This window comes from Myzus persicae, unplaced genomic scaffold (genome assembly GCF_001856785.1).
Source record: "Myzus persicae strain clone G006 unplaced genomic scaffold, MPER_G0061.0, whole genome shotgun sequence".
Taxonomy (NCBI): Eukaryota; Metazoa; Arthropoda; class Insecta; order Hemiptera; family Aphididae; genus Myzus; species Myzus persicae.
This window is the reverse complement of record NW_019104431.1, coordinates 1-16,222: the sequence shown is the minus strand read 5'-3', so window position 1 is coordinate 16,222 and position 16,222 is coordinate 1. Positions and strand designations below refer to the sequence as shown.

The 16,222-nt window shown below is 29.3% G+C and overlaps 2 protein-coding genes across 6 annotated transcripts; one reads left to right on the top strand and one right to left on the bottom strand.

The window, feature by feature from the left end:
• The first annotated feature begins 4,256 nt into the window (after positions 1-4,256).
• Positions 4,257-6,706, top strand: LOC111042110 (dehydrodolichyl diphosphate synthase complex subunit nus1). The gene is made up of 4 exons (XM_022326603.1): positions 4,257-4,751; positions 5,418-5,540; positions 5,645-5,882; positions 5,973-6,706. Exons 1-4 carry the CDS (start codon positions 4,448-4,450, stop codon positions 6,061-6,063), a joined length of 756 nt encoding a protein of 251 aa, XP_022182295.1. The 5' UTR covers positions 4,257-4,447; the 3' UTR covers positions 6,064-6,706.
• LOC111042109 (arginine/serine-rich protein PNISR-like) lies at positions 6,676-11,361 on the bottom strand. Of its 5 annotated transcripts, none has more exons than XM_022326598.1 (12): positions 10,585-11,361; positions 10,312-10,484; positions 10,039-10,248; positions 9,764-9,978; positions 9,592-9,706; positions 9,323-9,477; positions 9,089-9,247; positions 8,867-8,969; positions 8,679-8,723; positions 8,310-8,416; positions 8,039-8,216; positions 6,676-7,697 (listed from the first exon to the last, which is right to left on the bottom strand). In XM_022326598.1, exons 2-12 carry the CDS (start codon positions 10,397-10,399, stop codon positions 7,213-7,215), a joined length of 1,860 nt encoding a protein of 619 aa, XP_022182290.1. In that variant the 5' UTR covers positions 10,400-10,484; positions 10,585-11,361; the 3' UTR covers positions 6,676-7,212. The 5 variants fall into 5 exon arrangements, with proteins under 5 accessions (XP_022182290.1, XP_022182291.1, XP_022182292.1 ...); XM_022326599.1 differs by having other exon boundaries at positions 10,312-10,812; positions 10,917-11,361; XM_022326600.1 differs by having other exon boundaries at positions 10,917-11,361.
• Positions 11,362-16,222: the final 4,861 nt, after the last annotated feature.

Sequence of the window (16,222 nt, the reverse complement as noted above, 5' to 3'; positions counted from 1 at the left end):
AAAAAAAAAAAAAAACAATTTATTATAATAATATTTTTAAACATTAAACAAAACCAATCTTTCTCGTAGTTTACGTCGTCTACGTTTATGTCGCCTATCAAGTATCAACCCACAATAATTTAGTCGACCACATGTCTACACGTCAGTGCGACTGTGCGCCATACTGCTAAAGTCAGAATGTCACATTTTAGACATGTACGGACATTCAAAATTAGTTTAAAGTTGACCGAAACCGAATGTTGGTCTAGATCGTTGGATTACGAAAGAATATTAATCAAGTTTTAAAAAATAACATCATTGTCACCGGCATAAGTGCGACTAGGCCGGGCTGAGGGGCTTAGTTAGTGGGAAGTCTAGAGTCTTAGAATTGTTGTAGGTACCAATTATGGTCTCAATTTTCAACGATAAACCAGCATAAAATAGTTGATGATTGAAGTTCAATAGTTTCTATCGCTCCACAATAGGCGATGACAGCCACGAAAAACTTGCATAACTGTAAAACGAATAAACACATCACTTCACTCAGAATTTAAAAACTACAGAAATAGAATAATAGAACATCATCTAGTTTAGATAAATATCTAATAATAATAAAATAAATTTTCGCTTTTTGCATTATTATAATTATAAATCAAAGTTACCTATTACCTATGGATAATAAATTAGACCACATAACTTCATGAATATTTCCATAAATCATATTTAATGGATCGATATCATTTAACGAGTATATTAGGTATAAGTTACCTTATAAATAGATACCTATAATTATTATAGGTTCCTATACATACTATAATATAATAGCCTTTTATTTTAGCGTAATATATATTATAATATACATTATTTCAATTTCCATAATTCGCCAAATGTATTTAAATATTAGTATTAAGAATTTATGATAATTAATATGATTTATAATCATTCTCAAAAAACGTGAGAATACAAAAAAATATTTCAACTATAGGGCACATTGTGTAATAAATTACTTTATACGAGTATAATCCCACACACCATATTGATGTCTATAGTCTTGATAAGCATAAGCAAATATTATTATTTTTCAATTTTATTGTTATTGTATGTGTATTTCCCGATTTCCACATATAAAATAGTATATACTCTACTTAGTCTACTAGGATTAACTGCAGTTTAGTTCCCACTCGATTTTTTTTTTGAAACATGTATTTCAACACAAGTTAGGAACAATGGTGGAAAATGATTTACGCAAGTCATTATTTTGGAAACTACATCCTACCAAAATTTACGGTTTTACGTTTTTACGCCGTTTTTTAATTATGGTGAATGTAACGTAAGTTCGGATAAGGATCCCTTCGACTACCAGTTCTGGTCACCAAACTCGGGATCCAAGAGGCCCCCAAAACCCGGTTAAAATAGCTACCCTTTAAGGAAGGGGGAGGGGGTGACACCTTCGGGGTCGTGGGAGAGGGCATACCTGCCCTTTGAGCAGACGGATAACCTAACAAGTAAACTTGGCTTGTTCATTTAAGCAGGGGCGTCATTTCACATTTTTTCATGGGATGCAAAACCAATATTGAAAATCTTAAGTAATACCAGTCACTCGTATGGTCGAGTCATCCCATGAATTTTTTTCAATACACTTTTTATGTAAATGTAGATCATTTTATAGAAATTATAGTATAAAACAAATAACAATAAAAAATAACACAATATTAGGTATATGGATCACCACAGCTAATTTTTCAATAATCAATTAGATAATATAACTGATTAAAACTGTTCATCTGATCAATTAACGCTCTAAAAAAAAACTAAATTACCTAATAGATTATGATATAAAAATGTGTATAAACCAAATAATATAATAATTAAGTAATGTATATTTAAATATAATAAAATAAATTACAATTTACAATAAAGGAAATCTTCCAGATTTTAATTTAGCAAAACTATCTACTACTTCATTAAGATCTAATGTATCAGCTTCTTCCTTTTCAGTTGCAATTACCATTAAATCACTTAACCTTTTATCTCTCATAGTTAAGCGCAAATAATTTTTCACTCTTTTCAATGTAGAAAAAAAGCGTTCATTAGAAGCAGTACTAACAGGCAATGTTAAAATAATCGTTAAAATGTTTAAGGTTTCTACAAAAGCAGATGCTAGTTTAGATAGCATTTCTGTCAGTGTTATATTATCAGGATTAATTTCTTTTTTTCTTTGAGTAGTGTTTGGATGGAAGAAAATTCAGAAGATAAATATATAGAATTAATTTTAAAATGCCTATAATGGTTAAGAAATTTTTCAAGATAAATAGAATTTGAATTTAAAAAATGATTACTGTTGGAGTTAAAAATGTCCATAACCATCAAAATATCATTATTAGTACAAGAAAATCGTTTTTCTATTTTAGCTACAAATCTGAAAAGCAAAAATCAAAAAAGCATAGTATAAGCATTGTCAAGCAGATAGAATAAGGTGTAAAAAAATCATTGTAAAATTAACATTATTACTCCTTTCAAAATCTAAAATATTATAATATGTGCATGAGTGGCGAGCAAGTGTGTCTTGTGGTATTTTGTATTATAGATATTTATTATATAAATATGGAAATTATTTTAGTAGTTCGACATGATAGAAGCTTCTGATGTATCACGTTTTTTATTCATCTTATAAAATATATAGAATATAGATATTTTATCAGGTGTTTAAGTATAAAAATTCAACGCGTGTCACGATTCAAGAACGACACGGACAGTAATAATATAAATATATAGTATATTAACTATGTTCAAAGGTTCAATACCATATTTTTTATAATATTACCACAGTACAAACCACGATTAAAAATATCTATTAATATATTTAATCGCGATACAAACAAGAAACGACAACACGACAACGGATGACTATGGAGTAATAAAATAGTGGGGGCCCGGCCGCCCGCTAGACGTCACTAACGAACCCGACTATTTGAGGCCCCGCTGTAAGTTAGTAAAATAGTAACGGTTATCGACGTTTTATCGTTATTTACACTGTGTAGATATCATGTTATATTGGTGATCCACAAAATATTGTGACAAATCAAAAAAAAATTACAAAACTATTGTTATTTGTTTTATAATTTTATAAAATAATCTACACAAAAAGTGTGTTTAAAAATATTCATGGGATGCATTTGCATACCCTTGCATCCCACAAATGACGCCACTGCATTTAAGTAACATCAGTATTTAGTTACCTACTAAATTTTAGTATACAGTCACAGTGTAGTGGCTCCCCTCGCCTGTCGGCGTATAAAATCGCAAAACTTCGGAAGAATTTAACTTCAAAAATAATGATTTGCCCGAATTGTGTTGTGCACCAATATTCTTAACTAGTTGAAATACATGTTTCAAAAAAAAAAAATTTAAAAAAACTGAAATTATACCTACCCGTTGACCGTTGTTATAGCTATTCTACGAGTAACAGATTCGTAAACACTCATTATTTAAAAAAATATTTTTTTTTTTTTATTATTATAAAAGCCGCTAGTATAAACTATGATAGCTTGACAATCACATAATAAAAATAAAACATATAAAATTAAAAAAAAATATTAAAGCTAAAGAACAAATGTGAAAAAATTATATTTTTACAAACTTTTTTCGAACCTCTTACTTTATGTTTTATACATCAAAATCTTATTTTGAACGAGTAGATAATTAATTGAAAATTATAATGACTCATTATTATTTATTAATGAGTTATGAATAACTTACGCCAATACTACTGTCTAGTGTCTACTATAATGATTAATAAGGTCGATAATCTCGAAACTCATAGGTACGTAGTACGTTACGTTCAATTTTACAACCTATTGGGCATAATACACACAACACACCACACACGTATAGGTTACCAGCCACCAGGTTTTAATAAACTAAACTTAAAATATACCAATATAATATTAATATATATGTAATAGTATTTTACTATTATGAACACATAAAAAAGGTCTGAAGTGTCAAGCAATTAAAACTGCATAAACATTATAAAAAATATTTACAAACACTGAATAACGAGCGAATAAGACGTAATTACGACGATTTAACTGATTTAACTATTTAAGATAATATCTTAATATATAAAATTTATGAATAATATGGATTTTAAATCGCGGTAATTACTAATTTCGATGTTTTCAAAAACGCTTGCTAAAATAAGTAATAAAAACTCACCTTGTTGACGTGGTTACACTGTAACCTTGGTTTTATCATTGACAACTCAGATAAATTTTCATAGATAATGGTTTATCACGCTCAACAGTGAACATCAACAAAATCTGCGGCTTTTTCGTTGAAAAGAAACAGCGATTTATGATTTCGATTCATATTTATTTTTTATTTTAGTCTGGGTTCAAATGCCGCGATGAAAGTTGGTTAGACAGACGGCCATTGTATCTTTTAATGTTATTGAAGAACAGTAAAAATGAGCAACCTTTTAGTTTACAGAACGCTGTTAATAAAATTCGCGTTTTCGTCGTTACTAATTTTCTTGCACTTTCTGTACGCGTTTTATTCGTGGCTCGTCGACCAGACGATATTCAAACAGCCGGATCCTTGGCAGAATCGTTCCATCAACGGATACAAGAAGTACCGTTTGAAAAAGTTGCCCAACCATCTTGTGGTGTCCGTGTGCCAGGAGGAAGTATTCTACGAATATCTGGCCAAGTTGCTGGCCTGGGCGTTGTTTCTAGAGGTGCCCGTCGTCAGCTTTTACCACAATGAAAACGGTAACGTGTTAGAATCAAACTCGTGGTTTTTTTGCATGTGTGATGTACTGATGTTACTGATGTAGTTACTCTATAATTTTCGGCTTTAAGGGGCCAATACCAGTGTTATAAAGTATTTAAATTTTAAGTATTGGTATTCAACTACTTTTCCATGAATCATGTACGTATTTAATAATATTTTAAATACATTCTATCAACAAGTATTTTGAGTACATTTTTAATTCTGTTTTACTGTATTGAATACTTTCCTTAAAATATTATCCATATTATATACTTGCGATTTATTAATAATTGCTTATAAAAACCGAATAATTTAAATTAAGTTATAAAAATCACTCAAAAAGATTTGTTGATATTAAAAATGAAGAAATGTACAATGAAAAAAAAATGTATATAGGTACTATACCTATATACATTACAAAAAAGGATTTTCTTACACCACTGGCCAGCACATATATATGGACCCTCTAGCTCTTATAAAATAAAAATTGCTGTAAATAATTTTAAAATATGTACCTAATTATAAAAATCTATCTACCTCTCAGCCGTTTTGGCCTTAAATTGGTGGCCCAGAATAACCGTCTGTGTGACAGAGTGTACTATTTATACAATTTGTTATATTTTTTCATTTTTAAATTTTAAATTATTGATTTGTTTATTTTTTAGGTATATCTCCAGAAGAATTGTTTTTTGCTTTTAGAGATCAGTACAGTAGTTTATTGACAAAAGTCAATTGGGGATTAGAATTCAACGATAACATCAAATTTGAATCAAAAAAATGTATTAATGGTAAATATTATTATTGAATATTGCTGTATTAATAAATGTTGCAAGTTTCTTGGATAAGTTGTTAACAAATAGTACAACTATATATTATATTTTGATACTTCAAGGATATAAATGGGAACCAAGAATTGAAGTCAACATATTGACATCTAAACATTCTAAATTACAATTAGTAAACGCCTTGCGAACTGTGTGCAGAACAGAAGAAGAATTCTCAGATACTTTAGTAGAGTTTGCGATTAATAAAACATTCCCCATGGTTGAACCGGATTTGGTTGTCATCTGTGGCAAGTCATGTACAACATTTGGTTTATTACCTTGGCACACCCGTGTCACTGAATTTTTGTAAGTTGAATATTTAAACATTTTAGATTTTGTTATAACTTGCATGCTGTTGCATAATCACACATTAATTATTTTGTTTTTGGGTTCTAGAACATTGAAAACACATTACAATGTCACGTTTTTAAAATTTTACAAATTATTGGAACAATACAGTAGAAATGAACAAAGATTTGGAAAATAAAGTCTTTGTTAGGTTTTGATAACTAGATTTAAGTGTAAATAATAGTTAATTTTGTTCGTCAATTGTGTAAACATTGTTATTAAAAGGATATTTGTTTCCTAATAAATTATTTATTAAAATCAAATCAAATTTATGTTTCGAGTTTCCAGGTTTCGGGTTAGAGTTAAGTTCAACATTAAAACATTTATCATAAACTGTACTGAAATAGTTATATTTACTAACCAATAGTTAAAAAGATAAATATGACCTAATTTGTAGGCATGTATTTTATTTTATTTCATAAACATATGAAAATATGATGGCTAGGTTCCACTATTACTACTCGTATCATATACATATATATATATGTATAATTTTGTATTTCAGAGCTTAAAAGATTTGAGAGTAAAAATATTGAAGGTTTTTACATGTTTTTACGTTAAGTATTTTTTTACACAACTTCCTTATACTTGGCCTCTTCCGGATAATGCCTATGATTGGACCGATTAAACCAGCTAAAAAAACTATTATCAACAAAGAATATTTTTAGACTTAATGTTGTGAGTAAATAATATTTCCCATCACTATTTGTTTACTGATTAAGTAATTCTGAACAAAATATCAACAATGTTCTAAAAACTAATAAATTTATGTATTTTGGTAATTGTGTATTATAAATTATAACTGATACAATCACCTAATGGCTAACGTTTAGTACTTTTGAGATTGACAATTTATTAAGTGATAAGAGTAAATGAAATATATACAATTTATAACTTAAAATTAATTATAACTTATCAAGTTATAATCTGAATTAATAGAGAATAAATAATAAAATGTGCTTAACTGAAATAGTGACAATTTACATAGAAAGAACCCCATGGTTATTCTCAAAAAAAAAGTAAGAGCATTGAGACCAAATGATTAAGGTATTAATTACTTAAAAGTCTTGCATACATTACTAATATACAAAATTAATTTAAGTTTAATGATTGAGAATAGAACATAAGTTTTCATTAATAATTTATACATGTTTTTGGTGCAATTGAACAATTTAATTTATTAAGAACTAAACCTAGAATTATAAAAAAAGTGTTAATCTAATGAGTTATATCAATAAAATAATAACTAAAAATGTTAACCCCTTGAAATAAAATTTTGACCAGAAAATTATTGTCTGTACCGGTGTTTATTACTTCTTAATTCGTTTGAACAGGAAGAACTATTTCTTTTGCTCTTATACTTTCTGGAATATGAATGACGTGATAGTGGCGATCGATTTCGTCTTGATCTAGAACTATGTGAAGATCTTCTATCATAATGTCTTGAACGTGATGATCTACTACTATGTCTTGAATGCGATCTACTACGATTTGATCTTGAACGAGATCTACTTTTTCTTTGTACACTATCTTTTAAAGTTTTTTTGTCAGATTTTGATTCAATTTTATTGTTTTTTTTATAGTTGTGTTTAAGTTCAGTATAATCCATACTATCACTACTACTGCTTGATGAACTAGAACTTGATGATCTTTTAGATTTAGATTTATTTTTCTGACATCCATTTTCAATGTTCAAACCATTAGGTAATTCTTTTTTGACTATATCATGGCTCTTGTCAATACTTTGGTTAGATCCTACATCTTCATTAAGCCCTAAAATACAAGATTATAGTAACTCATTATTTTAGCCTTTAGGATCAATGAATTCAATACTGTAATTAATATGATTTAAGTTTTTAAAAATAAATTAATAAATTAATATTTTTATTACATAATATAGGTATAATAGTTTATACTTGGTGTTGATATTAACAAAAAAAAAATAAAACAACACAACACACCCTAAATATTATACATAATAATAAATTAATTTTAAAAACAAAAATCTTATTTATTTATTTAAATTATTTTTAACTCTGGAATATTGAATACTAAACTACAAACTTGTTCAATACACAGATTTTTTTTATTAAATGAATGAAACATAATTTTACCTTTTGTCTGAATGTTTTCCACTACCTGACTACCAATATCATTCATTTCTCCACTCAGCTTGATACTATTATCAAACTTAGACCTCACAAGTTTTTCTTTATCTTCTAGTTGATCCAATTCCATAAGTATCCTTGCTTCAATATTACTGAACTCAAGTTGGCGTTTCAATATTCTTTCCTAAATATGTAACAAATTATAAAATGTTTTCAGTTATGTTTGAAGATCAAAAATGAAATCAATCAATTGAAACAAAATGAATAAATAATTTACATGGATAGCTTCATTAGAATATTGTTTTAGTTGCTTATGACCAAATGAGAGATGTCCGTCATCGCTTTCATCCGATGACTCAGATTCTGAACAATAAACTCCGAGTCCTTAAGTAAATTATTTTATTTAAAGCAATTTAATTACAAATAAAATGTATTAGTAGATGATGCATAACATAAAAATATTGGTTCAAATTAAAACAATTTAAATACTACAAATAAACAATATATAATTATATATTATTGATTTATGGATGATCTATAACTTCACAATAAGTATATTTTAACTCAAATTCAAGCAATGGAATTAGCACATTAATGTAAAATTGGATATTATACAGTAAGTCATATAATAATTTCAAAAACTTACCCAGCTTACCAGCTAATGATGTTTGGTTTTGATTTCCTCGAATATCTGTTATATGGCATATTGGAATTTTGATAATAATACATTTAAAAATATATAAATATAATATTGTATTTCTGCATTTGATTACTCACATACTTACGCTATCAAACTTTTTTATGAACATAATAATAATTATTAATAAATATTACCTGTTTGTAGAGTAGTTTTTAGCACCTCTTTAACTACACTTAACATCATATCATTAGTAACTTCCATTAACAATTTTGTTAAAATTTTTCGTAGACTTAACATCTGAAATAATTTAATTCCAATAGATTTACTACTATAAATATTTTAACATACAGATATAAGAAACAATTACTTAAAACTATTTTTGTTTCAATACAAGTAAATGTTAAAAATTGTATTACCGTATCTTCCCAGATTTGAGCTTTAGTCTTACGTGGAATGAGAGGAGAAGGGTCATTTTTCACAAACTCAGTTTTTTTAGGTTCATTGATGTAATTGGAAGACACTAGTTCAATATCATCATCGATCGTCTGAGTTTCATGATCAAAGTTGATTGGCGACTAAAAAAAACATAACTATCAAAGTATTTTTTAACATTAAAAACTGTACCAGAATTAATAAAAAATGTTAAATACATAGAGCAATTCTTGAGTAACATTTTCATTTATAGAATTAGAATTATCAGGTTCGCCTAACGATTGTTTTTGTTCAATTTTACGTCGTTTTTCCCTTTCCATTTTTTCAAGTCCCTCTCTAATCCAAGCAGGTAATTGTTTTCGTTTTGCAGCATCTGATTATAAATTATAAACCAAAAATATTATGTTATGTAACAATAAATGATTTTACTATGTTGCTGATTTAGTTATAATTTATAAATAATAAAATAATATAAAAGCATACTTACCAATAAATGATGGATCTTGAGTTCTATCATCAACTTTGGAAATCATTTTAAGTTTATTCCAATGATCTGATTCAGAAGGCGGTGGAACTGAAGTATTAGGACCTGCCCAATAATTCTAAAATATTATAAATAAGTAACAATAACTCATATCATTAAAATATTAAAAACTTACATTCGGAGGAAATGGTATGTTTGGTGTCATCATTGGGAAAGATGGAGGTGGTTCAGATAATATAGGAGGTACAAACAATGGTCTAAGTGAATTAACTGACTCTGTAATAAGTTCTTTAGCTGGTGGAGCTGTCGAAGAAGATACCCAATTCCAATTTGATTGTTGTTGCTGCAAAGTCCATGTATTCCAAGCTCTTGGTTTTTCGATATTATTTCCTAGAAAATGAAAATTGTAGGTATAAAGATTTTTACAACATTTATTGGTAAATTATTAACTTGTAACATTACTAGAGATATTATAATCACTCAGCATTTTATTTGTTACTGCTGCAAGATTTGAAGGATTCTGAGTTGATACATCTACATGCTGACCGTGTTTGAGTAAACTATGTCCAGAAAGCGGGATTTTTACTTGTTGTCCAGGGGATATGACGGGTGAAGTTTCTTTCATTTGTATCCATTGTTGAGCCAAACTTGCCCAATCCACTAAAAGATATCAATTTGTCTTGAACTTAACCTTTAAGACACTGTTTGTTGTTTGATACCTACCTTGTTCATTGGTCATGTTTTTATAAAATGTTGGATTCATCCATTGGTTTCCATAAGCCATGTTTGCTGGCTTTAGATCAGACCACATTAACAACTATTGAAATTGAGTACTCAAGACAATTCAAATTTCAAATTTCAAAGCTAAATGTGTTATAGGTTGTGATGTATCAAAGCTGTACGCCCATGGACATTTTAAAAATGAACAAGAATTAGTACAACTTTTAGTATCTCATAAGACAAAAACAAAAACAATTTGAACTCGGCTTAACCTACCCGAATTAAAAATGAGTTATTACTGAATAGTCAAAATTGTCATCAAGGAGGGTCAATTACGAAAATGATGTTGCACTGCAGTATATGTCATCTGGCACAGTACTGCTTCTATTGTGGACTTAGAATTAGGTCAGTAGAACTTTACTCAAGCTACAATAGGTTATATTGATACGTCACGATGGGCAAGTGCGGAGTCGACTATAGAGTACTAAGAGTAAATGCTGACTTCTAAGTAATAAGAAGTAAATAGTAAGTTATGCCTAATTATACAGTTGTCAGTTGTTAGTAATTCAAGTAGGTATACTTGAAGTATGGTATAGTGTATACATTACCCAAGTGACAAGAAGTAAACGTTAAGCCATACACATACTTCGTACAAATTTTACAAAAGAAATACATATTTATAATACGTCTATGGCCGTGTCACAGAATAGATTTCACTGTATAACATTTTTACGGAACTTAAAATAAATAATTTTATAAATGAACTATGGCCGGGAGCACAGAGCCATATTTGATATTGCCAAATGCCATAAACCTATTTAGTATTTACACAAGTACACAAGTACACAACACCCATTATCATTAATTATCAGAGAAGTTCAATATGAAATATGGTTGAGTTTTATCAATACTCTTCGAGGTACCACAAAATGAAAAAAAAATAATTCTGTTGCACCTTAGATCATGTACAGTAGAATGATCTAAGCTCTGTAGCTACCCCGTAGTCCGTACCACGGCTTTAGATAGAATGGTTGCACATCGGGCTATACTACGCAAATACGCAATGTTAGAACGCGGTGTACGAGAGTTCTTATCTAACATACGAAAAAGTGAACTACTACTAACGCTCCTGGTGGTTGTTAATTGGAACCACGGCTTTAGATAGAAATATCTACATCCGTAATAGCCTATTCTTTGTATTTTTCATTTCATAATTTGATGAGTTTGAAACTTTAATGGATTATCGGATTATTATTATTAATGGATTGCCACAAGGTGACTAGTTTAACTTCAATCTATTTTCATTTGGGGTGACTAACTTGCTAGACTCTTAAATACGGCTTCAGATTTAAGCTTTTTTTCTTTCATAAAAGCACAAGACTGGACCGTATAAACCGTAAACCTGGTACCAAACTCTGTAGGTGACGACTAACTTGATTAACACACAAACGTTGTTTTGGACTTACATACTTATACACTTATTTGAACAAGAAAAATACTATTTTCGCTTACAGCCACCCACCGTCGTGTCCGCGATGTGTCTATACCTAGCATGCTAGCTCACATTTTCCGCAATGCGACGCAGTCGGATTTCCTACCTACGTAACTTAGTCTTATAAGACTTTCACTTGACGTGGCTGACTTGCTAGATACTCAAACAAGGCTTCAGAATTTTGATTTCAAGTTTCATAAAAATACAAGACTGGACTGTTTAAACTTTCATACTTTCAACCCTCATACACGGCTTTCAACATACCCACGCCTTCAAAATAGATCTCCAAAGGGCCAATACTTATCACCTCCTCCGACTTTTAAGCTTTGATCAACCTGCAGGCGTGACTTTTATAGTTCCAACGACACTGTCCCCAAAATCGGTATCCACTTTCAGCTAAAACGGGGAGTCTGGGGGTCTTCCCCATCGACGCTCAAAGAGCCAGTAATAAAATTAAAATATTTGCGCCATACTGACATCACCAAGCAACCACAAATACAATATCAATATTTTAATATCGGACATTTTATTTATTGACCATAAAATCTCACATCGTTTATAAAACCATTTTATTTTTATTTAAACCTCGATTTTGTCACCCAACATTTTTTGAAAATTATGGTATTGAAACTGACAACCGCGAGGACAAGACTTTGGTCAACTTTCATGATGGTGGCGGTGAAAACACGGATCTCCTCTTGTCCATTGACAAGGACTCAGGTTACATGATGTTAAAAGCCATTCCTCGGAGGGCCGCCGTCGGTCTAAATGTACCAACGTGCTCGATCACGAGGCCCCGGCATGTCATTCAATTAGTATTGGGTTCTAGTGGTTGTCTGAATTTGGCGCACCGCAACTTCGATGACCCGGTGGCTTGGTTTGGTAAACCGTCGAGTCGGATGGTTTCCTTCTATACCGGGGTAACCAAACTTCACGTTAGCGTTACAAGTTCTCAAATACAAAAATCGTGGAATGATAATATTACAATAATTGTTATTGTTACAATTGTTTCTGTATGGGTTATAGCAGTGCCGTAGCTAGGAGGGACTTTAGGGCTCAATCCCCAAGAAATATCAAACTTACTATACCGTAATGTGAAACCGCGATCGTTGGGTTTTACTTATTTATGTTATTGTAGTTTATTGAATTTCATACGTTTGAAATACATTGGACACTAAACGGTCACATTTGTATCGCTGCATGAAAATGAACGAATTAAAATAACGGCATGATACAATTATCCCAATCAGGAGAAGAACTTTTGAAGCAGAGTCGTTCGTCGCGGCGGTTCTTTTTTGGCACCAATCAAAATCGGTGTTGGTGAGTTGCGGCCCAATCCCTAAATAGCGTACGAGTTGCGGCCCGGGTTTATGAGAGGTACGTACGAATTGCGGGCATACAATAATGTATATATTACATATATATATTATATACTTTATGTCCATGTATAGTATATAAACATCACAATATTACGTATTTTCTAGTATAAATTGTCCGATTGTCGTACTTATATTAATATTTGTCTTAAAAAAAATAAATAATAAAAAATAAAAGTATTGGTATAATACAATAATCATAATAATGTCGAAAAATTAAAAGTATTCATATATTAATAAAAAAATGTTGTGTTATATAAATACAAATTTGACTATTGTTTAGGACAAAAACTTAAAAGTTATTTTTTTTAAATTAACGTTTATCTTAAAGAGTTAACGAAACATATGAGTAACTTTTAACTTAACTTTATTATTTTAAAATAATTTAACTTATCGAGTTGAAAAAAATCGTTAGCTTGACCAGCCTTGGTAATAGGTATATATATATATATATATATATTATAGGTAAGGTACAAGGTACATAGATAATGATAATTACTCGGGCCGCAACTAACCTATACCTAAAATATTATCGGGCCGGAATTCACCGGTCTCCAACACCGGAAACGGCAAGTCGGGTCGTAGCACCATCAAAATGGTGCTCAACCAATCTCTTTATTCTATCCGTCGCCTTGTATTTAAGGGTTGCTTATGATACGCCCGTTCTTGGTTTAGGCAGAACAGGTGGCGGATTCACCATTCAGAAATTTTTACCGGAAGTCCACTAATAAATAACTTACCGAAATTAAAATACAAGAAACACTTTATATTTATATACATTATGTAATGTTATTAAGTACTGAATAAATATTATGCATTTCATACATCGTTCATTTTTTACAGATACAACTTTCTGTAAATAATATTATTTTTTTTTCGAAATACTAATGAATTAGTAGTAATAAGTAATACCAAACTACAATAATAATAATACAAAATTAGTACCTTAAAACATTTACACATATATGATAGGTTATAATGGTATTGATTAAGAAACTATTGGATTTCATGTATTATATATTGTAGGTATTTAAATGAAAAAATGATGATGCAATGATTTTGACAATTTGAATAGATAAAAGATATTATATTATTTCAATATGACAAATGCACAGATTAACAATGTTACAATTTTTCATATCAAAGAGGTCTATTATTTACAAATTACAATTTGTTCGTTGAAAACCAAAATAGTTATAATTTTGAATTTAAATTATAACAGTGTAAGATATAATTTCTATTATTTTTCCATTTATTAATTTGATTTTATCAATATAAAATATTTTAACTAATTTTAAACTTGTATTGCTATAAATCTATATGCACCATTATATGATAGGTGCCTAGTCGATACTCGATATTGAGTTATCCGTTATTGTATTAAATTGTTAGGATTTTTTTCAGAAATAAACACTTCATATAGGACATAAGGTACATAAGAAAAAAACTATCTACAATGAATGTCAATAGTTATATTATTAATCTCGATACTGATTAAGACTTTAATATTAGCGGTAATCGTGTTCCTCTTGGAAATTGTTTTTTTTTGTTATTCTGAATTAAATTTACATTTAAACTTTTGGCGTTTATCCCTATTTCTAACGATTCATCGTTAAATGTATTGCATATGTTTTTCGAAAAACGTAAATAATTCCTATTTTACGCCACACGGGTTGGTTAAGTGACTAACACGACCACTGCGCAATTTTTTTTATCATAATCCATTCTAAAAACATCCAGAAAATAGTACGTTTTAAGACTGTGAGCCATGACAGCAACCAATTTATATTAAAGTGTATTATTAATTATTATAGTAAAAAATAATAGTATTACAGTAAAATATATAATTGTAAAATATTTAAAACTTACATCCAAGGAATAAACTAAGCTAAAATAGGTGTAAATACTAATAAATGTGAGGTGCATATAATGTATAAAATATAAAGATTAATAATATATTGTTTTAAATACTTCGCACAAACCTAAGGGTGACCGCACACTGGTAAAGCGAAACTGCTTTAAAGCGCCTAAAGCCGCTTTATTATGACTAATCAAAATTAAAACCTTTATATTTTATGGAAAACACGCACACTGATTAAGCGTAGTCAAAACAAAAACTTTTTGCCTTCAGTCAAGACTAATATTGTATTATTGAAATAGAACGTGCACTATTTTCATTAGTCATTGTCAAGCGGTCATTGGATAATTATATCAAAATTATGCCAAATATTATTTATTTATGCTAAATTGTCTACAATATAAAGGTAATTATACATTACACATTATATATTGTACATTATACACTATATCTACAAGTATTGAAATACGTACTTTTGCATTGAAAACATTTATTTTATTTTTTGTTTTAAATTTTAAGTAATAATTTGTGAAAAAAAAAATCTATATCATCTGTACAAACTAAATATTTTAAATATAATATATTAGTTCAAAATATGTTTAAGCAACATAAAAAACTTATTTGAAGCATTATTTAACTTACTTTAATCTAGGATATCCACATAAAGTTATTCGAGCAGAGGAAATTCAAAAGATGAAAGTGTCACACCGAACTTCAGGATACTTGAAAAAAAATATGAAAAAATCTGATAGAATCAATTTTAAAAATAAAAATGGGAAGGGGAGCATAAGCATTAAGCACCCGCAGGCAAATGAGTTTTAAGAATCAAAAAAAAAAAAATGTATAAAATTATGTGCATTGAAAACAAATATTGAAGACTCTAGTCTACAATATCAGCTAGCATTCCTAAACTCATGGCTTGATTTACAATAGTACGATTACAAAACAATAAATTTTAATAAGGCACTAACTAGTTATCAAAATTCAAAAACATGTTATTAAATAATTGAACTAGAGTTAAATTAAAAAAATAAAAATGGGAAGGGGGCATGGGCGCCCGCAGGCAAATGAATTGTAAGAATCAATCTAAAAAAAATTATAAAAATATATGATAGAATATAGATTTAAAAATAGAAATGGGAAGGGGTTTATAGGCGCCCACGGGCAAATGAATTGTAAGAATCAAAA